The 23,690-nt window shown below is 41.6% G+C and overlaps 1 protein-coding gene across 2 annotated transcripts in view; it reads right to left on the bottom strand.

The window, feature by feature from the left end:
* The window catches only part of BPIFC (BPI fold containing family C), a 46,161-nt gene that overhangs the window by 1,368 nt on the left and 21,103 nt on the right, over positions 1 to 23,690 (bottom strand). For both annotated transcript variants that reach the window (XM_053584839.1, XM_053584840.1), the window contains exons 7-15: positions 19,927 to 19,987; positions 16,603 to 16,694; positions 15,331 to 15,507; positions 13,639 to 13,692; positions 12,829 to 12,999; positions 12,125 to 12,192; positions 4,805 to 4,847; positions 1,197 to 1,260; positions 47 to 123 (exon numbers count right to left, since the gene is read on the bottom strand). In XM_053584839.1, coding sequence (XP_053440814.1) covers positions 47 to 123; positions 1,197 to 1,260; positions 4,805 to 4,847; positions 12,125 to 12,192; positions 12,829 to 12,999; positions 13,639 to 13,692; positions 15,331 to 15,507; positions 16,603 to 16,694; positions 19,927 to 19,987 — 807 coding nt within the window. The remainder of the gene's footprint in view (positions 1 to 46; positions 124 to 1,196; positions 1,261 to 4,804; positions 4,848 to 12,124; positions 12,193 to 12,828; positions 13,000 to 13,638; positions 13,693 to 15,330; positions 15,508 to 16,602; positions 16,695 to 19,926; positions 19,988 to 23,690) is intronic.

The following is a 23,690-nucleotide window of genomic DNA, read 5'->3' as shown; positions in this document are numbered from 1 at the left end:
CTAAAAAAAAAAAAAAAAAGGTCAGTGAAGAGATTTGCATTCTTACCTCAAGAACCTCAATATCTGAATTGACAAATGAGATTTTGTGTGGGTTGGGCAGAGGAAATCCTTGCTGCAATTTTGCTGAAATATAGAACAAGGTGTAATGTATTTAGTTACAAGAAGCATAGAGGTTTCAGCAAACTTTTTAGTAAGAGACTGACAAGCCACATTAAAAATAATTTATCTTTTCCTTCTTCCTGGTTCCATGGTTCCATTCTTTCTAATATATCTCTAGCATTTTCTTGAAAGAACTGTTTATATTTAATAAAAATGCACCTGTTGGTGTGGTGTGTCTCATGCCTATAATTCTAGCCCTCTGGGAGGGTGAGGTGGGTGGATTGCTTGAGGTCAAGACCAGCCTGAGCAAGAGAAAGACCCCATCTCTGCTAAAAATAGAAACACTAGCTGGGCGTTGGGCAGGTGCCTGTAGTCCCAGCTGCTCTGGAGGCTGAGACAAGAGGATCACTTGAGCCCAGGAGTTTGCTGTGAGCTGTGACTCCACAGCACTATAGCCTGGGACAGCAGAGTGAGACTCTGTCTCAAAAATAAATAAATAAATAAACAAAATGCACCAGTTATTATGTGCATCTGGACAGCGGAAAAATACTATTTTCAACTTGCTCAGTTTATTTGATTACTGGTTCCTAAGAAACTGATTACTGGGTCCTAAGAAAATTTCTGCATGTAATATTAAAAATATTTTAACTGAGCCAAGCTCCAGACCTGCAGTTTGCTAACAACTACGGTGCAAGGAGAAGGTCCGGGACTGCCATTCATTAAAACTGTGTCCATCTTGTTAATGGTCCTTGCATAGGAATCACAAAGATACTCCACAGGGAAAATCATCTCATTTCCGGTTGACTTGAAGGAGACTCGTCATTGCCTAAAAGGAGTGTTTTCCATCTTCTTAACTCAACCAAAGTTAGCCATTCTTGCTGAGTTTGCAAAGAGAGTTGCTAACAAGAGTTGGGCCTTCAATACCTAAATTAGTTAATTTTGCAACCCTATCATCAATGGCACAAAGTTTGTAAATTCTGGCTCTGGTCTGGAATCTTCATAACACTCTAGAAGTATAGGCTTCTGGATAGAAAGACCCAGACAATCTTCCACATTCAGCCGAATCAGAGTCACACTGTTTTCTGAGACTCCCTTACCGTTGGCCAGTGGGAGGACTCCGAAGTGAAGAATGGAGGATAAGATATTTTCAAACCTCAAGACCTAAAATAAAAGAGGAGATGGAATCAGTTGCCAAATCAGGGCACTTTGAAAGTACCGCGTTTGGTTTGGAAGTGTACTTTCCCAGAACTTACAGGATAGAAAGCAGTACCTAGATTCTCCCACAAGGACATGCTAAGCCGTGTAGGAAAACACATCCCAAGGTTTTCTAATCCCCACCCTCACCCTCACACCCTCCTACCCTTCCACACCCCAGATGGTTGTCTGCTTCCCTTTGCATTGGCTCTTGGTGATGGCAAAGGCAAGGGGACCACGTGGGGGCAGCAAATGTGGCAATTCAGATACCTATCAGAACAATCAAGAACAACCGATACAATTCCCAATTGGCAGTCTGCGGAGTTTCTGTGTATCACATTATACTCGGACACCAAGGGCATCACCAGAATACTCAATTTATTTTTAGTAAACTATGATAGTTGTGTAACCTAAACAAAGTATTGGTGCCTGGGAAGATTCAGATATTAGAAACAAATGAACCACCATGAACATCCATTCATTCAGTGAATACTTGTTGAGACTATTATATGCTTAACGGTAATAAGAGGCCTCTTGCAGCTTAGCAAGGGTGGCCCTGGAGTCAGACTTATTGGATTTCCCTCTTGTTTTACCATTTTTTAATAGTAACTGTGATGTTAGGGGAGTTACTGAACCGCTCTGTGCCTCAATTTCCTCAACCATAAAATGAAGATGGTACTATACTTGTCTCATGGTTGTTGTCGGGATTAACAAGTTCTTATACATGAAATGTCTGGTTTTTATCATTGCCATTTTTTCAGAAATGCCCTGTTTAGCACATTCTGCTGTTGATACTAAGCAGTTTACCTGAGTCTTCCTGAAAGACTTGCACTCTTTTTTTTTTGAGACAGAGCCTCACTCTGTTACTCAGCCTAGAGTGCCATGGTGTTGGTCGGGCTCACAGCAACCTCAAACTCCTGGGTTCATGCGATCCTCCTGCTTTAGCCTCCTGAGCAGCTGGGACTACAGGTGCCTGCCACCACGCCCAGCTACTTTTTCTATTTTTAGTAGAGACAGGGTCCCACTCTTGCTCAGGCTGGTCTCGAACTCCTGAGCTCAAGCGATCCTCCCACCTTGGCCTCCCAGAGTGTGAGGATTACAGGCCAGACTTGGACTCATTTTTCCTTTTCTTTGGACTCAATAAATACTATTTATGAGGAGGTCAGCTATGGATTCTTATTGATGATAGTCTGTCATCTACCAAATGGCCATGTCGTGGGGTTGCTAACCAATGGTGAATGGGGTAATAGTGATATTTTAGACCTCAGTGTCTGGATTAACAGGCATGGCTCATTTTCCAGAGTATTAGCACTACTGCTTCTGGCTTCTAATTTTCCCAACCTGAAAATCAGGATGCTCCTTTAAAATTAAACAAACAACCATCCATGCCTCTTACTTGGCTTCCTGGCTAAATTCTTTGACTTTGTGGCTCCAGACCTATTTATATATTATAGCTGTTTCTGTTGACCATGGTAATAATTTCAGTATTTACCATGTCCCAAGCATTTTCCTTGTGAGAGATTAAGTGACCTGTCCCAGGCCACATAGCCCTAAAGTAGGAGTTCATTCTTGCAGTTTGGCCTCAGAGTTTATGTCTAAAACTATTATGCAATACTGGTCCTTGACATAGACATCACAATGCTGGAAATAATTATTATAAAGGTAAATACAATGGCCATAATTTATTTAATATCTACCATGTAGTCAATGTGCAGGTGCATCTCATGTATAATGTCAGCTGATCCTTTCAACAAGTCCAAGGTTGTAATCCCCAGCTCCATACCAACTCACACTGCCTATTCTTACTTACTTTTCTCTGTAGTATTTTTCAGTACATACAATATATATTTGTTTGCTGTGTGTTACCCTCAGCCTGTCACACACACTTCTACCTGTTAAGTGACTATAGCATCCCTCCTCCCACGCCACATCATGACAATCAAAAATGTCTGCAGACATTGCCAAATGTCCTTGGGTGGCAAAATTGACTCTAGTTCAGAGCCACTGCTCTAGGATGTAAGTGCCTTGAGGATAGAAACTTTATGTTTTGTCTAGAATGGTCCAGGCTTAATAAGTATTTGTAAACAAACAAATACTATTAATGCTAATAATGATTTATATAGGGCTGCCAGTGAACTAGGCAGCCTTCTACTCAGGCATTCCGACACCACTACCCATGCTCTTTACTTCACCGTGATAGTGACACCAATACCCATGCTCTTTACTTCGCCATGGTAGTGACATCAATACCTATGCTCTTTACTTCACTGTGGTAGTGACACCAATACCTATGCTCTTTACTTCACTGTGGTAGGGTTATTCATGAAAGAATGAAGTAGTGATTTGGCAGAACTTCCTGAAGCCAACAAGGGGAAAGGGGGATTTCCAAGACGCATGTTGGGGTATTTTCTTCCAGTAAGGAATTCACCAGGCTAGACCTCCACCCCTCAACAAAGGGATCTAGACAGCCAGCCTTGACCTAATTTTAGGAGATGAATAGAACAAACTTAATCATTGATTTATAATTTACATATGGACTCTTCCTTTGGTTCTGGGCTTTAGATTGAGCTCTGGAGGAGATTTTATTAAGAAAATGAAATATGAGAATGCCTATTTTTCCAGCATGATGGAAATGCCTATTTTTCCAGCATGATGGAATGCCTATTTTTCCAGCATGATTTCTTCTTACCAGTCTTTTGAGCATTTTTTAAAAAATTCTTTCTACATAAATAAAAGTAAATTGAAGAGTTTCTCTCTTGTTTAATAGTTAATGGGTTCAATAAGTGAGTAATAAAGAAATTCAATGTTCAAACCTACAGTCACGGAGAAATCAAGAACTCAAGCCCGGCTCAGTGGCTCATGCCTATAGTTCTAGCACTCTGGGAGGTCAAAGAGGGTAGATCGCCTGAGCTCAAGAGTTCAAGAACAGCCTGAACAAGAGTGAGACCCTTGGCTCAGTGCCCATAGTACAGTGATTACAGCGCCAGCCACATACACTGAGGGTGGCATGTTCGAGCCCAGCCTGGGTCTGCTAAACAACAATGACAACTACAACAAAAAATAGCCAGGTGTTGTGGTGGGCGCCTATAGTCCCAGCTACTTGGAAGGCTGAGGCAAGAGAATCGCTTAAGCCCAACAGTTTGAGGTTGCTGTGAGCTGTGACGCCACAGTGCTCTATTGAGGGTGACATAGTGAGACTCTATTTCAAAAAAAAAAAAAAAAGAGCGAGACCCTGTCTCTAAAAATAGCTAGGAATTGTGCAAGGTGCCTGTAGTTCCAGCTACTTGGGAGGCTGAGGCAAGAGGATCACTTGAGCCCAAGAGTTGGAGGATGTTGTGTGCTATGATGCCACAGCATTCTACTGAGGGTGGCAAATAAAACTGTCTCAACCGCCCCCCCACCAACCCAAGAGGCATAAAAACAAACAACCTGCTATTTACTACAGAAAGAGAATTCTCATTTTTCCACTGCCAGGGAACCGCCTCCCCACCCCGCGTGTTCTGATTCCTACCTCAATATTGCTGCGATTGGATTCTGGCAAAGAGAGGCGGAATCTGAAAGAAAACATGAAAAGGTTAGAGGAGGGTAGATTTATAAACAGCTTTAGTAAAAAAAAAAAAAAAAAAAAAAGAAGGAGATGTTGTTGTTCAAAAAGTCACTATTTAAAAAAAAATACAAATGAACTTGGGAGGCCGTAGAGTTCCATGACATCTTCTACGCCTATATATTGTGCTTAAGAAACAGAAAGGCAATTTGTGACCAAGGTGTGTTCCCCAAGTGCATTTGCTTTACGGAACTTAATGTTGGCAACTTGGAATGCAGAACACTCATAAGAAACTTTTCAGGTCATCTGGTTCTGGATTCAACCCTATAACTTCCTGATCCATTACAACACTATCTACCTGATTCTAACTCCTGTGCTCAGTCGAGGTTATAGTCTGTGGAAGGCCATATTTGTCATACCAGTTTTTTAGTTCTTCTACCATAGCAGATAAGGGAAGCATTATCTAAGAGGCCTATCTGATGTAAAAGGAGATACTGTGTAGTTAGCAGAATGCCTGAGTTTTAACCCCATTTCTGCCTCTTACTCTGTAGATTTACCTCATTTCTCTAGATCTGAATTTTCTCAACTACAAAAAGTGAGTAAGAATATGTGGGCTAACTATAGTTAACAATAATGTATTGTGTAGTTTCAAATAGCTCGAAAGCGAATACTGAGTGTTCCCAACACAAAGAAATGAAAAATTTTTGAGATAATGGATATGCTAACCACTCTGATCTGATCACTCTATATTATATTCAACAGCACATCACTATGTACCCCGTGAATATGTACAATTATCACATGTAATTAAAAAATAAAATTAAAAAGAACAATACCTGCCTTATTGGGCTGTAGTAAAAATTGAATGAGATCGTATACATAAAATGCTTACAGGCCAAGCGTAGCCCATTGGTCTACAAATGAGAGCCATTTTTATTATGAGAAATGCTCACAGGTAGGCAAGCACATAATGTTTTTGATATTCTTTGTCACATACCAACAGGGCACGTGCTGCAGATCCAAACTGAGGTCCAAGAAGGGAAAATATTGGTGGCAGATTAGTGGACTCAGATCTCTTGATGGCCATCCTAGAGCTCCCATCCATTAAAGGATGCCTCACTTCTGCACCAGCCTTCTAATGACTCTCCCTGTCTCCGGCCTTGATCTTCTCTGACCCACCTTCCACACCACCCCTAGAGCTATATTTTAGGCATGTCTGATAAGGGCACTCTTCTGGTTAAAATTCTTCAGTGGCTTGTGATAAAGTCCAAGTCACTGAAATGGCACATGAGATTTCCCATATCCCTGCCCTCCCCTCTTTGTTCTCCAATTTGAATATTATCCTAAGTAATTCTGAACTTCCTGGCGCTCTGCTGTTTTATTCATCAGGTGCTAAAGACCTAAGGTTAAAAAATGCGCTGGCTTGAACACACCTGCCAAAACAATCTTGAAAAATTAAAATTTATAAATGTCTACAGAGAGTGACCTCATGGCCACAAGTCCCTACAAGTCAACCCCATTCTCAGTTAGAAATAAGTTATATTTAATGTGGACCGCATTTGACTTTGGGGAATATACTTTGGGCTAGAGTCTCCAAACTTTGGAGTGGCAAGGCCAAAGGACATCTTAAAACAAGTGTGAGGCATTTCCTTGCACATTATGTGATAATTTTGGCCTCGATGCCTTTGCTCAAGCTGTCCTCTTTATGGACTTATCCTTTTCCTTTATCTTTGACAGGTTAACGCCCTTCAGTCAGTTAAGATTTAACTCAGGTGTTACCATTCTGAGACTCTCTCACCACCACGTGTAAAGAGCAGATATTCACAGAATGTTATTAGCTGAATTAGGTTTTGAGATCGCTTCCAAGTGACAGCAAAGAACCAAAACCAGAAGGAAATTTATATTTGGCAAGGATCAGAGAGAACATCAGTGGCACTAAGGCTCAAACAGATTGCCATAAAAAGCGAGGACCAGATCCACAGGGTATTACTGAAGGCAGTGCAGAAAAAACGTGAGGGGAAGCCCCCAGGTCACACCATCTTTTAGGATGGGCACAGCTATTCCAGTTTAGAAATTCAGCCTACATGATGGTGGAACACACCTGTGAGTTTCATTTCTTTACTTTCATTACAAGCCCAAGCCATGTCTGGCCTCCTCAAGACTGCCTGTTAGGATTAAGCATATTTGGGGTTTCCCATCAATCAGACTGTCCTTTCTGCCTAGGGACATCTTAGTTATGCCTCTTCCTTAGTTTTCTAGGCACACTGCTCGGGTTAGTTGTACTTACGGACACTTTTCACTAACTGCAGAGAAACAGGTGGGGCAAAGAGCAAACTCCCAGTCCCTGGTTCTGACAAACAGATAAGCCCAACTCAGGCCACTAGGTGGCATCAGACTTCAGTCTTTTCCCTTTCATCCTCCTAACCTGTTATTTAAAGCCCGGCCCCTGGGCAGAACTGTGGAGTTTAGGGAGCAAGAGAGAGCAAACAGCCCTACCTAGCAGACATATAAAAACATAGCCTATTTTATACCATAGCCCACAAATATGTACAATTATTATGTGTCAGTTAAAAACAAAATAAAACTTCAAAAAAGGTTTCAAAATTTTACTGCCTTGATTGAAAACCAGAGCTAAAGTGCAAAGACCCTCTATAATATAGCAAGTATGACATAATGAAGGTCAAATGTCAAAGTTGTGTCAAGATCTCTTGTCTTTTCCCTTTGACTCTGAACTCCTGGAGGTTAGAGATCCAGTCTTAACTACCTATGGATTTCCAGGATTGAGTACAGAGCTTGGCACATTTAGGCACTTAAGTTTACTTTTATTTATTCATTGGTTGATTCAGCCAGCAGATATTTATTGAACGCTTAATATGTATCAATACTGGGGCAGGTGCTGGAGATCTATTGTGAGCAAAACCACACACAGCCACTGTTTCCATGTAGCTTATAGCCTCTTGGGGGAGGCAGCCCTTAATCAAATAACTCCACTAATTAAGGCTTCAGTTCAAATAGAGATAAGGAAAGAAAGGAGTTTGTTCACTGAGTCAAGTGACAGAGGAACTTGAGTTTGTTTGGTAGATGTGGGAAAGTTTCCAAGGAAGGGATCTTTGAGCTAAAATAGGAAGGATGAGTAGGATTCAAAAGGCAAAATGGTTTCCTTCTCGTTTGTGTAACAGGGGAAAAAACATGCAAAATGGGCAAGGAAGAGGTCCAGGCAGGGGTTGCCCCTGGGAGGGCAGACAGAGCTGGGTAGAGTGTAGCAAGGTGATATTGGAGAGGCAGACGGGTTGACCAGGTCGGGTGTTTCCAGTCTTGTTAGGATTTTGATCTTTATCCTCAAAGCAAGGAATCTACTGAAGATTTAAGGGAGGTAATGCCTGTGTTTTGTGAAGATCGCTCTGGATGCAATTTGGAGAAAAGATTGGCAGGCTAAGAGATTTCCCAGGTGCTCATTCTATGCTCAGTAATGTGAAGACTTTAATTTATAATCTGTAGCTATGAGGGATGGAGAGAAGCAGTTTGTTGGAAACAGAACAATGCGAAGTGATGTGTAGTCAGGTGCTGCTTTGTGGGTTTCTGTGCCACACACACACTTGCTGCTGAAATTCTGAAAATGTGTGAAAAGATAAAGAAACCAGTGTGGGGGGAATAAAAGCCAGTGTGGGCTAAAATGTGTGTGTGTGTGTGTGGTATGTGCGTGTGTGTGTATGATAAGGGCAATGTCAGGGGAAAATAAATTGTCCTTATGCAGAATCAGTCTGTACATCTCTAGCACCCTGTATTGTGATTGGCTGGTAATGGCGTGTTTCTCTCACCAGTCTGAGGACTAGAGGGTATTATCCTTCTCTGCCATTACCCATCTCTCTTCTGTTTGTGTTAAGAACAGTGAACAGCTTATAATAGGCGTTCAACAAATTCTAATTGAACGGATTCATGAATAGATGAGCAGGTAAAGAATGTGGCTTAGGGTGGGAGTATTTGTTGGGACTGAGGTCACCAAGGGTGAGAATGACCATTTTAAAGAGCTGAGGGAGATGAAGTTGGCTGGCTTGAGAGGTAGGGGCAGTACAGGGAGAGTTTGACAATCTCAGGCTGTGGATTTAATCCAACCATGAGGAGTTTTGAGTGAAGGAATGTGTCAAATCCACCCTTAAAGGACCCTCTTGTTGAATAAGAGTTTCCTAAAGTTTTTCTTTCTAAGACAGAGTCTCACTTTGTCACCCTCGGTACAGTGCAGTGCACTTTGTCACCCTCGGTACGGAGCTGTAGCGTCACAGCTCACAGCAGCCTTCAAACTCTTGAGCTTAAGTGATTCTCTTGTCTCAGCCTCCCAAATAGCTGGGACTACAGGCGCCTGCCAGAACACCTGGCTATTTTTTGGTTGCAGTTGTCATTGCTGCTTGGCAGGCCCGGGCCGGGCTCAAACCTGCCAGTTTCGGTATATGTGGCCAGTGCCCTGCTCACTGAGCTATGGGTGCCAAGTCAAGAGTTTCCTGATGTCTCCTGAAGGAGGAGGAGTTTCCTCATTGTCTCCTGAAGCCTGGAAATTCTGGGACAAGGTTCCATTTGTGATTTCCTCCTCCCACAGTGGCTACCCCACTGTGACATTCCTCCCTGCTTCAACAGGAGCCTGGAGGGAGGGTGTTGTTCTGGGTCAGCTCAGGTGCCAAGGTGAGCTCCAAGGAACTCTCCAAAGCACCATTCCAATAGAAACTGTAAATCCATTCTGGCTGGACCTGTTTTCTTTTTTGGGTTTCTTTCCAGATGGCTCATGCTGGGAAATATTTATCTTCCCAAGCTGTGAGGAGTGGAGTTAGGTAGTCATTCCATCTGCTTGTAGTCAGCTGTATTTGCATTGTCTGACTATGTTGCTTGGGAGGGCTTGTAGGGTGGGTGTGTGTGTGTGTGTGTGTGTGTGTGTGTGTTTTGATGATAGTGGGGTGAGGTGCAATTTGGGAGCATACAAACCCTCAATCAATGCAATGCCAAAAAACGTTCTATTTAACTAAATAGGTTAAGTAACTTGTTCAAGGTGACACAGCTAGCAAGTGACTAAAGTAGAATCCAAATCTAGATATGCCTGACTCCAGAGATTGTGCTTTTAACTAAACATACCCAAAGAGGTCAAGGTTATTATTAATATTTATAGCTTTGGCTTTCTTTGTCCTTTCTTTCATTCAATTCCTTGATTAAATGAAAAAAGAGTTGATGTACTTTTTCCATTTTAGGACACCCAGTTCCAGTCTTTCTTTTTCTTCTATCAATACTTAACATTGAAAAAGGACATGCTGGCTGTTTCAATCTAGTGTGACTCCCTGATCATGGCTGTCTTCTTCTGAGGAAGAGTATTTATTCCCTAAGTCTTAAGTCTAAGTCTTATTTTCCAAGTCTTAACTCTTATCCCTCCTTGGCCTTTACCACATTAGAGGCAATTTAATGTAGTAAGACCTATGGCTTTGCAAAGAGACCAACCCAGGTTCAGGTTCTGGCTTAGCCATTCAATAGCTCTGTAACCTTGCATAAGTTATTTAAACCCTCTAAACTGTAAAATGGAGATAATAATATCTACCCAACTGTTCATTTAAGATATTGACATTTTTTGGACAACGTGCCAGACCTTGGGGATAGAGTTGCAGGGTTTAAGTGAAATTATATAGGTACTGTGCTTGGCTCAGGTTACCCATCACAATCAGCATTTCATCAGCCTGATCTCCTAGAGATAGAGCCATCTACAACTCTGCAGGCCTGAGGCACTTTTGCCTTATAGCGGGTGGGAACCCTCTGCCGGAAAAAAAAAAAATTAAAAAATTATAATTTAAAACTGTATAGCTATAATGATAAGTCTGGATTGTGTTTATTTTTTAAATTCTTATTTTAAAATATATTAAAACATTTTCACGGGTTCCTATAGCATCCATGGAGCCTCAAAGAGAAGTCAGCTCTGCTTTGAAGGACTTGGTCAATCTTGAAACTACCTTCTCAGGGAAACCACACTACGTTTGAAGAATAATTTTATTCTTTTTGTTGGAAAAACAGTAGAGTTACAAAGAAAATTTTAATGAAAGAAAAAAAACACTCATAATCCCATATCCTAGCACAAGTCTTTTCATTTGTGTGATTCATTTCCTTCTCCAAATGCAAAGCTGTTTTCCTCTGCTAAATGGGAAGCTGGTTTTATACAGCTGACGGCTCCTGTGTTTATGCAGTTTTTATATTCTGCCTTTTTCCATTGAACATGACTTTATACAAAATGTTTTCCATGTTTATATAATAGTCTTTGTAACCATCATGTTGAGTTATGGTAACTGACTTACTTTCCTACCTCCCCCTACGCCCCACACCGGTATTTCGATTCTTTTCTGACTCCGCTTTAAATATGTTTTATTGCTTCCTTTTCTTCCTTCTGAGAATTTGGTCTGGGCCACCTGCTCCTTCTGTGAGTCTTCCCCACAGGTAGTCTGACTTCAGCTACCAGCTTTATAGGGGTGGGAAATGGTCTTTGAAGATGGTTTTTCCTAATGGCACTTGGTGTTCAGTGGTCTGTGCCTCGTACCCTCTCACTTGCATTTGAGAGCTAGGCCAAGGGGCACGATCTTGTTAAATTCTATGTTCTGGCAATGGGATCAGAACATCAGACTCTGAAGGTACCTGTAACATGATCCAGTCCAACTTCACTATTTTACAGATAAGGAAACTGAGGTTTAAAGAGGTTAACAGACTTGATCATAGTTATTCAGACAGTGTGCGGGGACTTGGCACTTGGTTCCCTGACCCCTCAAGTTTAACGCTCTAACAGACTTGATCATGGTTATTCAGACAGTATGCGGGGACTTGGCACTTGGTTCCCTGACCCCTCAAGTTTAACGCTCTAACAGACTTGATCATGGTTATTCAGACAGTATGCGGGGACTTGGCACTTGGTTCCCTGACCCCTCAAGTCTAATGCTCTTTCCTCCACATCATGCTCTATGAATCTGATGTAGAGATCATTTAGTTTATATTGCTGCACCATTAGAATGAGCACTTACATTACAGAATTATATGTATAATTATTTTTTTCCCTTTTTATTTTAATATGACTATAATTGGAAGAAGAAAGAAAAACTTTACAATGCAATTTTGGGTTAAGTCCATCCTTTAAAATGCTCTGGCCTGTTATAGGAGAAGTGCTTAACTAACTCGTGCTCATCCAGTGGTTAAATTCACTTGTTCACTCAATGGACACGATGTCTCTGTGGTCTGTTGACTCACTTATTACTAAGGTTTCAAATCAATTGGAGTTACCTGTTCAGAGACAAGGAGCAGATCAGTCTTTGTCCCAAAATAGCCAGGGCAACACTGGTACTAGCAACCTACAGACAACAAAAGTATTCATTATTGAGGTGAGTGAACCTGTCCGTTTTGACTGCCCATAATTTCCTACAGTGGGAACATCATAAAACCAATTTCATGTCTTATTCTAAAAAATATTGGAAGGATATATTTTGAATTCTATTCTCAGATATATTCTGAGACTTCTACCTTGGCGGCAGGGAAACTAAGTAGGAATACTCTTTTGTTTGGATAACTTTGAATTATTTTTCTTTTTTCTCCTCATCTCTCTTTGGCATGTGTGTGTCTCATATTGATTAGGTTCATTGTATTAGTTTTCTTGTATCAGATTACACTTGGCCTTCACCTGCTCAAATAAACTGGAATTCCATACTGCTTGACTGATTGCAAGGAAAAAAGACATTTAGCTATCCATGTAACTGAGGTGGTGGAAGAGCAGACAGGAAGTAGAGGGAGGAAAGGGATGTTACAGTGGATGGGAGTGTGCTCATGGCTCCCATCCCAGCAGATGCCCCTCTTCCAGCCTCAGCTTTGTTCTCACTCCCAAGTGATGTACCACCTCCCCATGTGCCAGCATTTAGGGACTGCTGATCAGCGGTCCATAGCAGAAATAAGATTGGCATCCACACACTGCCCTGCTGTCTCCCCAGACTTACAAAGTCCATGGAAACGATGGTTTCCACCGTGGAGTTCTTGGGTTGAGTAAGCATGATGATGGAGGCAGGGATGTCCAGGGTGAAGTTACCTGGTCGTAAACTGACCACAGGAGGCTTTGTGGCCATGACCCGCACCATGAAGGGCTGGGACAAGATGTATATCTCAGCAATCTGCCCGCATTCAGGAAAAGAAATGGAGATTGAGAGTCGTGAGTTGATGAGGGGAGATCACAAATTAGGGTGGTCTGTGGTGATGAAATCTTACCATATGCAGTTAGAATAGAAAAAAGCTCTTTAATAAAGACCATTTCACATTTAGGTTAGATCTTTGCTCTAAAACCAAGATGTCACACTAACATCTCTTTGTACTCAAGGGCAAAACTGAGCCCATACGCACAGTATGTTCAATGCTTTGTTTGCTATGAAGGCATTTTATTAATAGTTGCTTTACTGAATTCACAGGTTGGGCACTAATCACTCATTTAAGGATTAAATACATCATTTAAGGGAAAAATGTTTTATTTAAGCTAAGTAATTCAAGTGTGGTGGAGCTTTGCAGAAGGAAGAGGTGATTTAGTTTGTCAACTTAACCATGTCTTTAATTTTACTGTAACTTTACATTAATTGTATTTTAACTGGTACTGTTCAGTAAATACTTATGGATATTTGATTAAGCGAAAAAAATTCTTAAGAGTAGAAATATAGGTTCATAATTGCACCAGATAGGAACATAAAAGCCCACAAGTCTTCCAGAAGTAACTGCAATGAAAGTCAAAGAGATCACCAAGGAATTGAACCTTGAGCACTCACCCGGGAGAGCACGTTGCCAAGGCCTTGAGAGTTTTGAACAAAGTGGTTGGAAATCTGGAAAATAAAGTCCATCATGTCATTGTCTTTCAACCCCTTACCTGGGTTGTCTTTTCAGGAAAAATGTAGCATTTCCTATAGTTTTATGAATTGTGAAGCTATTGTATCATAAAATGTTTAGTGTTTGAAGGTGACTTACCATTTTATAGCTCAATCATAGGGAATCTGAGGCCCAGTGTAGTAAAGTGACTTGCTCAAGGTCTCACAGAAAGTTATATTCCTTTTGACCTTGGGAACACTGTATATACTACCCTGTTTCCCCGAAAATAAGACAGTGTCTTATTTTAAGGTGTGCTCCCAAAGATGCGCTAGGTCTTATTTTCAGGGGACGTCTTATCTCTCCTGTAAGTAGGTCTTATTTTCAGAGTATGTCTTGTTTTCAGGGAAACAGGGTATACAAGGGATGTCCAGAAAGTATCCAGACATTATTAATACCATTTTTCATATTACATGGCTAGATACTCTTCCAGACAGCCGTTGCATATGTACAATCCATGTGTAAACATTCTACAGTCATTAATAGTAAGTCTTGTGTTATTGTCCTTTTTTTCAGAGATTAATGAGATATAAGACTCTTACATGTAAGTGATTTGCCTTTACAGATGAATGGATTTCAAACCTGAAGCCAGAAATGTCTAACTCTCAGGATTGTAAAGTAGCTGGTGCTGCCACACTCGACATTTTGAGCATAAGATATATAATGACTTATATAATTAGGATATATAGAATGAGAAGATTCAAAGAGATGCTCAATAAAAGTTTTGGGCTGGCTGGCTGGAGACAGTGCTCCCAATCATACCAGGGAGGTAGGTGACAGAAAGCATAAGGGTATCTGTACTATGCCTGGTCATTGTAGGTGAGTCAGTTGTGATTACAGTCAGAACTCTTTATGCTGGCATAAAACCAAGAATAATAATAAGGGTGATGATAAGTAACAGCTATAACACTTATTCTGTGCTGGGCATTGGTCTGAATACTTTGTGTATATGTAATCTTTTAAATGCCCATATCAACCCTTTGAGTAGGGAACTATTATTATCACCCTTTTCCAAATGAGAAAACTCTGGAACGTAGAAGTTAAATAAATTAAAATTACCTAACGTCATAGGCAATGAACGGTAAAAGGGGGTCTTGGCAATATTTAACAGTAATCTGGAATGGTGGAAAGCTATCATGAAAGAAACCTAAATTTTGCAGAACTGGAAGCCCAACACTCCCTAGGGAATATAGGTTGAGTAGCCTTAATCTGAAAATCTGAAATCTGAAATGCTCCAAAATCCAAAAATTTTTGAGTGCCCCACAGGGAGCTGAAAGGAAATGCTCATTGGAGCATTTTGGAGTTTCAGACTAGGGATGCTCAACTAGTATAGTAAGTATATATAATTCAAATGTTCTAAAATATGAAAAAATCCAAATTCCAAAACACTTCTGGTCCCAAGCATTTCAGATAGGGGATATTGAATCTGGTAACAACATTCACCCCATAATCCCTTCCTTTATTCATTTTCTAGCTAGGAGTGAAAGCCTAAAATGGCCCCCAGGAATCAAAACCATGAAATAAAAATCTCACAATGGGATATTTATAAAAAGGTTTAACAATGGTACCACTTGTCTTTATCAGTTTACTCTCCTCACCTCTCTGGTTGAGAGTGTGACATCAAAAGCCCCAGCAGTGAAATAAGCAAAGGAAGCAGACTTCAAGAAATACTCGGAGATTCCAATGTAGAGCATGGAGTCACTACGTTCCGGGAGCACAAAAGGAACTGGTGAGAATGGGGGGTCGGTGAGGTTTTCCAGTGGGTAGAACACGCCCTGTGGGAAAACAGAACGATCAGCACGTTGGGTGAGAACTCAAATGTGCAGAAGGTGGCCCCTCTCAGAGCAGGAAACAAAACTTTCAGAAACTGTGGAGGGATGAAAAAAACTGAGAAGGCCTCTGACTCCTGGACCAGTGACTGTGTTTCAAAGCTCTGATGATTCTTGAGCATATTTGGGCATGTTTCTGCTCACGCTGGGGTGTGACCCAGTGAGAAGGCCCTTGGTGCCACTTTCTCAGACACAGGGAAAGGTAGATGCATTTCACAGGAGAAGGCCCTTCTGGGTACTTCCCGAGGTGCCGTGTAGAAGTGTCAAACCCTTCAAAAGCTGTTTTAACTGAGTACCTGGGGAGTCATAGAAAGAAGGCTAGAAGGACCAAGACTCCAAGTGGTTTAAGGCATTTTCGTGGCCTTTCTAATGCTTTTCTCATTAGCTATACGGCATTATTACAAAAATGTCTTATACAACAATGAACTGATTTGAAAGATTCTGGCAAGTGAAATATAAGCTAATATGCATTTTAAAAGATAATGATATTAACTTTGGGGCAAAACTAAATGTAAGCATAACAAATGTTTTTCTAAGATCCATGAATACCATTTCCATGTGCTTAAGGCCCTGACAGTAGCTCTCGGTTAAATCCAGTAACCTGAAGGTTAGGTATGGAAGTACCAGCATACACTACCTACTGATGTGGAAAGTTCTAGTAAATGCAGACCGGTCTACTTGCCACCTCCTAACATCAAACCTTCTAGAGTCAAAGACATCCTGATACTTCTCTTGAAGAAGGAAGACATATGTTGTACAATTCTAGTGAACAATTTGCCCCTTAGGAAAATGTTCAAGAGTCTTCTGAAAACATAGGGAATTGCTTGAAAGAAAATGTAATTATTCAAAGAGCATGCATATATAATTCCTTTGCACATAATCTCTGTTCTCTAAATATTGGCTATTGACAGCCAGGATGGGGATTTTTTTTTTTTTGTGGTTTTTGGCCAGGGTTGGGTTTGAACCTGCCACCTCTAGCATATGGGACCGGTGCTCTACCCCTTTGAGCCACAGGTGCCACCCGATTTTGTTAAAAGTTACCTTCAAGTTCAGGTCAAGGTAGTTTTCAGTAATTTCTGGAGAACTGATTAGGGAATAATCCAGCACAGTATAGTTGTCGATCTTGGTTAAAACTAAATAGCCAACAAAGGAAAACGAAAATCTACATTCATTAAAAGCATAGTACATGTATAAAGTCTATCTAGAACAAAATAATTTTTAATCGTCTGTTTAAAATATAAATTTTCCCTTTTTATAAGTGATATATATTCACTTTTCAATCATATGACTCTGAGAGAAATATCAGTAAAATGTTGGTATACAGTAGTCCCCCCTTATCCTTGGGGGATATATTCCAAGACCCCAAGTGGATGTCTGACACGCAACTGTGGACAGTACTAAACTCTATTATACTGTAATAAAAATAACGTGAAGGTGGTCTCTTGCTCTATTTCTTTAAGAGACATATCGAGATATTTTAAGTTTTGGGGACCACCGTTGACTGCAGGTAACTAAAATTATGCAAAGCAAAACCACAGATAAGGGCAGGCTACTGTCTACCTTTCTAAATGCACATACAAATAAACACTCAAAATGCATAGATAGTCCTTTTTAAAAAAAGATCACTAATGAAAGTCCTTTATCCAAATTAAGCTATATATATTGGGCTGGGATCATGAGAGACTTTCCAGTTTGACATTATGAATTTCTGTACAGTTATTACTTCCTATCTTCATATTTTTACAATGGATATGCATTTTACTTTATATAGAGTAATTAGAAGTATTTTTTAAAAAAGATATTATGAGAGAGAAAATAAAATCCAGGAAATCGAAGAGGCCAAAGGAATTCTGGTGCACAGAGCTCTTAATTCAAGGAATGTTTTGTATCGTCATTTTCAGGATTAGGTAGCAGATAGGAAGACCTGGGACAGGGTCTGAAACAGGCTGAATGTGCTGGGATGCAGTGCTCGGGTTTCCCTCTCGGCTGGGGGACACCTGCTTTCCTGAACATCACGTGCTCTAGAGGGCGGTACCCAAGCACCGCGTCTTCTCTTCTTGGTTGTCCTGTTCAATTTATTCCATGGAGATGAGAAGCAAGAAGAGCAGAGGTGGCTTGCTAAGGGAAGGGAAGCCACTCTGTGGCTGTAGTTTTAAAATGATTTCAAGCCCTTACTCTGTGAGGGAAGCAGGACAGTAGTCGTTTTACAGGTGAGACCAGTGAGGCTCAGAGGTCAGGAGACTCACACAAGACAACATAGGCTGTGGGAATCCTTGACCGGTTCTTTCTCTGCTACATCATCTCTCTCTCCCTGCCTCTCTGACCCAGTCATTTTCTTTCATGCATCTGCATCCATTTGTCAATCATGGGTGTTAACCGAGTAGGGGCTAGGGTGGGCATGCAGAAAGAATCCATGTTCCTGTCCACGAGGAACTCACAGTCTGGGAGAGGAGATAGACCTATTGGTCAGAAGTTCTAACACAGGACAGTGAGTGCAGACCTACACTGAGCCCCTGATGGGCCTATTAAAAACTTGTTCTTTTCCAACTCAGTAAATGCTAATTCTATTCTTCCAATCTTCCAGTTGCTCAGAATAAAACCCCAGTCACCCTTCACTTTTCTTATTTATTTAGTTAGAGACAGGGTCTCATTCTGTTGCCTGGGCTAGAGGGCAGTGGCATCACCATAGCTCACTGCAACCTCAAACTCCAGGGCTCCAGTGATCCTTTTGCCTCAACCTCCTAAGCAGCTGGGACTATAGCTGTGCAACATCATGCCTAGTTAACTTTCCTATTTTTAGTAGAGACAGGGTTTTGCTCTTGCTCAGGTTGGCCTTCACTCCTCTTGTGACCCACATTTGATCTGTTGGCAACTACTGTTATCTCAACTTTCAATGCATGTCGAGAATCCACACAGGTCTTGCCATCTCCCCGACCAGCTACCCTCATGGCTCCTGTGGGTCACTACACTCATATGTTTTATGTGCCCTTTATGCTCCATCTGTAGCTCTTCTTTCCTGTCCACTATTAGCATAGAAGCAGAATGATGTCTTTAAACTGTAAGTCACATCATCACGGCTTTGCTCAGAACTCTCCAAACTCTCTCAGAACTCTCTAGGGCTTTGCCGTGCCCTAGAGAGCCCTGAAGATCTAACCAGCCCCTTTGCACATCTTTGGTCTCATGTCCCTGCCCCACCTCCCTCTGCTCTTAGCATAGGCTCCTCACAGCTTCCCGGGCACACTTGGCGTGCTGCCACTTTGGGGCCTTTGGGCTTGTAGTTTCCTCTCTCTGGAATGTTCTTCATCCAGATCCAGCAGTGACTCACTCCCTGCTCCCTTCAGGTTCTTCCAGTAATGTCACCTGCTCACTGGTGCATTCCCCGGCTGTGCTATCTAACATGGAGACGCCTCCCCAGCTCCTGCTCTGCCTCAGTTTTCTTCTTATCACCTATCACTGGTGTAATATAGATTGTACTTGCTACTTTGCTCCTATCTGTCTCTGTTCACTAGTCTCATGATGGCAGGGATGTCTGTATCCTAGGCATCTGCACCCCCAGCACTAAGAACAATGCTCAGCCTATCTCAGATGCTCAGCAAACCACTGGTGAATGAATGGAGTGCAGAGAGAGAGAGATACTCCCAAATCATCATGTGAGCAGAGAGGAGGCATAACTTTGTGGGTGTGGGGGCTGTCACGTAAGAGTTCTTGGAAGGGACCATACCTTAGCTGAGTCTGAAAGATAAAGAAGCGTGGACCCACTCTTCCTTAGAGGGGTAGAGATTAGAAGGGGTTTAACCCTCACAGGCTTAGCACAATGCTGGCACAGAATGGGGCACTCAATGCGTATATGTTGAAGGAATGAAAAAAATGGAGGGAAAGGATGCTCTTCCAAGTAGAAAGGACAGCAAGAGCCAGGGCAAGAGGTTGGGGGGCCGTAGATTGCTGGGGCAAGGAAGGTGCAAGAGGAAACAGAGGGAGGGAAGCAGGAAGCGGGGTGTGGTGAGTCCTATAGTCCATGCTAAGGTCTTTGGACTTGATGCTGAAGGCAGCCACTTCAGGGGTTAGAAGTTGCCTGGTCAAGATTAGTGTTAATCCTCTTGAAGAGAGCAGGTTTAGTGCTATAGCTGGGATTAAAGTTCCTGAGGGTTTAGTTCCTGGACCTGTATCTTGTCCCCAAGAGCCACCCCCTCTTTTCAGTGGTGAAGTTTATTAGCTCAAGAGTGCATGCTCTATGCACAAGGTGTGTCCTCCCACCCACCTTCCAGCGACTCTGGTGTCCAGAGCATCAAAGCTAGACTGCTTTGAAAAGCAAACTCAGAGAGCACCATGTTTGAAGATGGGAAGAAAGACAGTTCTAGGACTCACCTTCCAGTGTACTGAGATTGGCATTTAGCGCTTCAACCTCACTTGTGATAATGGGACACAGCTGGCCACAAAAGAAATAAAAAATAAAATGCAGATTACCATATTATACTGGAAACCCTGTTGATGGGCCTAGACTTTACAAATAAAGGCCTTGTGGCTGGAGACATTGTCCCTTTGGTTATCAAAACTTTCCCTTAAATTATTTGACACTTACGGGTCTCAAGTTTTGTATCTATGGGCAGCACGTTACTGAATGCTCGCTAAACTTCATAGCAACCGAGACTACACCTAGTCAGCCCCGTAAAAAAGCGAAGCCTTGGCTTTTCTTGCTGTGACATGACAGGGCATGTGCCCAGTCCATGACGTTGCTGTCACACCTGAGTAACCTGTTGCTGGAGCCACTGTGTCTTTCCTGACTGCTGGGGCTGCTGCCCACCTCCCATATCCTCTAGCAGCAGCTCCATGTCCTGCCTGGAGTGGTGGGAGCTGCAGCCTCTACCACCTACCCCTGGGCTAGTTTGAGAGCCCATTAGACCAGAGATCCATGTAGAAATCTGTTTTGTTTCTCCCTTTCTGGAATTAGAAAATTAATCTAGAATCAGGCTAATATCTTTAGGAAGGGGCACAGGTGCCAACAATGTGCCTGTTATGTGCTCAATGATGTACTTAGGAGAGGTGGTTACAGCAGGGGCTGGAAGCCTTGCTCTCTCTGGCCTCGGTTTCCTCCTCTGCAACATAAGGATGACAATTATCTGCCTCTTGAAGTTGTAGTGAGTAGAAGTTGTAGTCCATGTAAAATTTCCCAGCTAATTGTAAGCATCCAGTAAATGTTAGCCATGGCTATATTAACCCCATCTCATCTTCACTACAGCCTTGAAAAGTAGACACTATTGTCCCCTATTTATAGACAGGAAAAGCAAAGCTTACAGAGGTTAAGTGAGTTGCCAGGATTTGAGATCTGGTCTCACATAGCTGGACAGCTGTGGTCTGAGCATTCTTTTCTATCTTCCAGAGGCATAGAAAAAACCATGGAAGCAAAGCATCTGTGATCTCTAGCCATCTATCAACTCCATGCAAACTTGACTATTAGCTTTTGTGACATAATTTATTCTTCACTGGCCTCTTGACAGAAGCCAAAGGACCACACCTTGTTTCCAACAAAGGAATGATCAAGATAGGGTCCCATAGGTGACAGGGCACTTTCCCAATCACTCCTTAATGTGTGTATTCACCAGCGCTCAGGATCTGTCGGGTAAGGAGGGAGGAAGGCTGTGAGGCTTCTGAGTCCTCTGACCAGCAGTGTGACTTTCTTAGACAAGGCTGCTGGATGCTTTTGAGTGTTGATTTCCTCCCTCACTAACTTTCTTCTTTTTATTTATTTATTTTTTACTGTTAAATCATAGCTATGTACATTAGTGCAATCAAGGGGTACAATGTGCTGGTTTCATATACAATCTGAAATATTCTCATCAAACTGTTCAATGTAGTCTTCATGGCATTTTCTTAGTTATTGTATGTAGACATTTGTATTCTGCATTTAGTAAGTTTCTCCTGTATCCATTCTAAGATGCACCATAGGTGTGGCCTCACCTAATACCTTCCCTCCACCCTAACATCCCCTCTCCCTTCACCTCTGTTGGACCCCTCCCCATATTTTTGTGCTATAGTTGGGTTATAGCCTTCATGTGAAAGCTATAAATTAGCTTCATAGTAGGGCTGAGTACATTGGATACTTTTTCTTCCATTCCTGAGATACTTTGCTAAGAAGAATATGTGCCAGCTCCATCCATGTAAACATGAAAGAGGTAAAGTCTCCATCTTTCTTTAAGGCTGCATAATATTCCATGGTAAACATGTACCACAATTTGCTAGTCCATTCGTGGGTCGATGGGCACTTGGGCTTCTTCCACGACTTAGCAATTATGAATTGGGCTGCAATAAACATTCTGGTACAGATGTCTTTGTTATATTGTGATTTTTGGTCTTCTGGGCATATACCTAGTAGAGGAATTATAGGATCGAATGGCAGGTCTATTTTTAGATCTCTAAGTATTCTCAAACATCCTTCCAAAAGGAACATAATAGTGTACATTCCCACCAGCAGTGTAGAAGTGTGCCCTTTCCTCCACATCCACGCCAACATCTCTGGTTTGGGGGTTTTTGTTATGTGGGCTACTGTTAATGGGGTTAGGTGATATCTCAAAGTAGTTTTGATTTGCATTTCTCTGATGATTAAGGATGATGAGCTTTTTTTCATTTGTTTATAGATCGTGCGTCTGTCTTCTTTAGAGAAGTTTCTCTTCAAATCCTTTGCCCACTCTGAGATGGGATCACGTGCTCTTTTCTTGCTAATACATTTGAGTTCTCTGTGGAGTCTTGTTATTAAACCTTTATCGGAGGTATAACCTGAAAATATTTTCTCCCATTCTGAGGGATGTCTGCTTGCTTTACTTACTATGTTCTTGGTTGTGCAGAAACTTTTTAGTTTGATCAGGTCCCAGTAATGTATTTTTGATACTGTTTCAGTTGCCTGGGGAGTCCTCCTCATAAAGTATTCACCCAGGCCGATTCCTTCAAGAGTTTGCCCTGCACTTTCTTCAAGTATTTTTATAGTTTCATGTCTTAAGTTTAAATCTTTTATCCAGTGAGAGTCTATCTTAGTTAATGGTGAAAGGTGTGGGTCCAGTTTCAGTCTTTTACAGATCGCCAGCCAGTTCACCCAGCACCATTTGTTAAATAGGGAATCTTTTCCTCACTGAATGTTTTTAATTGGCTTGTCAAAGATCAAATAATGGTAAGTGGCTGTATTCATCTCCTGGTTCTCTATTCTGTTCCAGACATCTACTTCTCTGTTTTTGTGCCAGTACCATGCTGTTTTGATCACTATCGTTTTATAGTACAGTCTCAGGTCTGGTAGTGTGATTCCTCCTGCTTTGTTTTTCTTCTCTTTTCTTTTTGTAGAGACAGTGTTTTACTGTACCGCCCTCGGTAGAGTGCAGTGGCATCACATGGCTCACAGCAACCTCTAACTCTTGGGGTTACATGATTCTCTTGGCTCAGCCTCCCGAGCAGCTGGGACTACAGGTGCCCGCCACAATGCCCGGCTATTTTTTTATTGCAGTTTGGCTGGGGCTGGGTTTGAACCCACCACCCTCGGCATATGGGGCCGGTGCCCTACTCACTGAGCCACAGGCAACACCTCCTGCTTTGTTTTTATTGCTGAGTAATGTTTTGGCTATTTGAGTTTTTTTCTGATTCCATATAAAACAAAGTATTATTTTTTCAAGGTCTTTAAAATATGACAATGGAGCTTTAATAGGAATTGCATTAAAATTATATATTGCTTTGGGTAGTATAGACATTTTAACAATGTTGATTCTTCCCAGCCATGAGCATGGTATGTTTTTCCATTTGTTAACATCTTCAGCTATTTCTTTTCTTAAGGTTTCATAGTTCTCTTTATAGAGATCTTTCACATCTTTGTTAGGTATACTCCCAAATATTTCATCTTCTTTGGCACTACTGTGAAAGGAATAGAGTCCTTGACTGTTTTTCGGCTTATTGTTATTGTTGGTATATATAAAGGCTATAGATTTATGGGTGTTGATTTTGTAGCCTGAGACATTGCTTTATTCCTTGATCATTTCTAAAAGTTCTGTAGTAGAATCCCTAGCGTTTTCCAGATATACGATCATATCATCTGCGAAGAGTGAAAGTTTGATCTCTTCTGATCCTATATGGATATCCTCGATCGCCTTTTCTTT

The sequence above is a fragment of the Nycticebus coucang genome, chromosome 3 (assembly GCF_027406575.1).
Source record: "Nycticebus coucang isolate mNycCou1 chromosome 3, mNycCou1.pri, whole genome shotgun sequence".
Lineage (NCBI taxonomy): Eukaryota > Metazoa > Chordata > Mammalia > Primates > Lorisidae > Nycticebus > Nycticebus coucang.
Note: the sequence above shows the minus strand (reverse complement) of the source record. Positions and strands in the feature narration are given on the sequence as shown.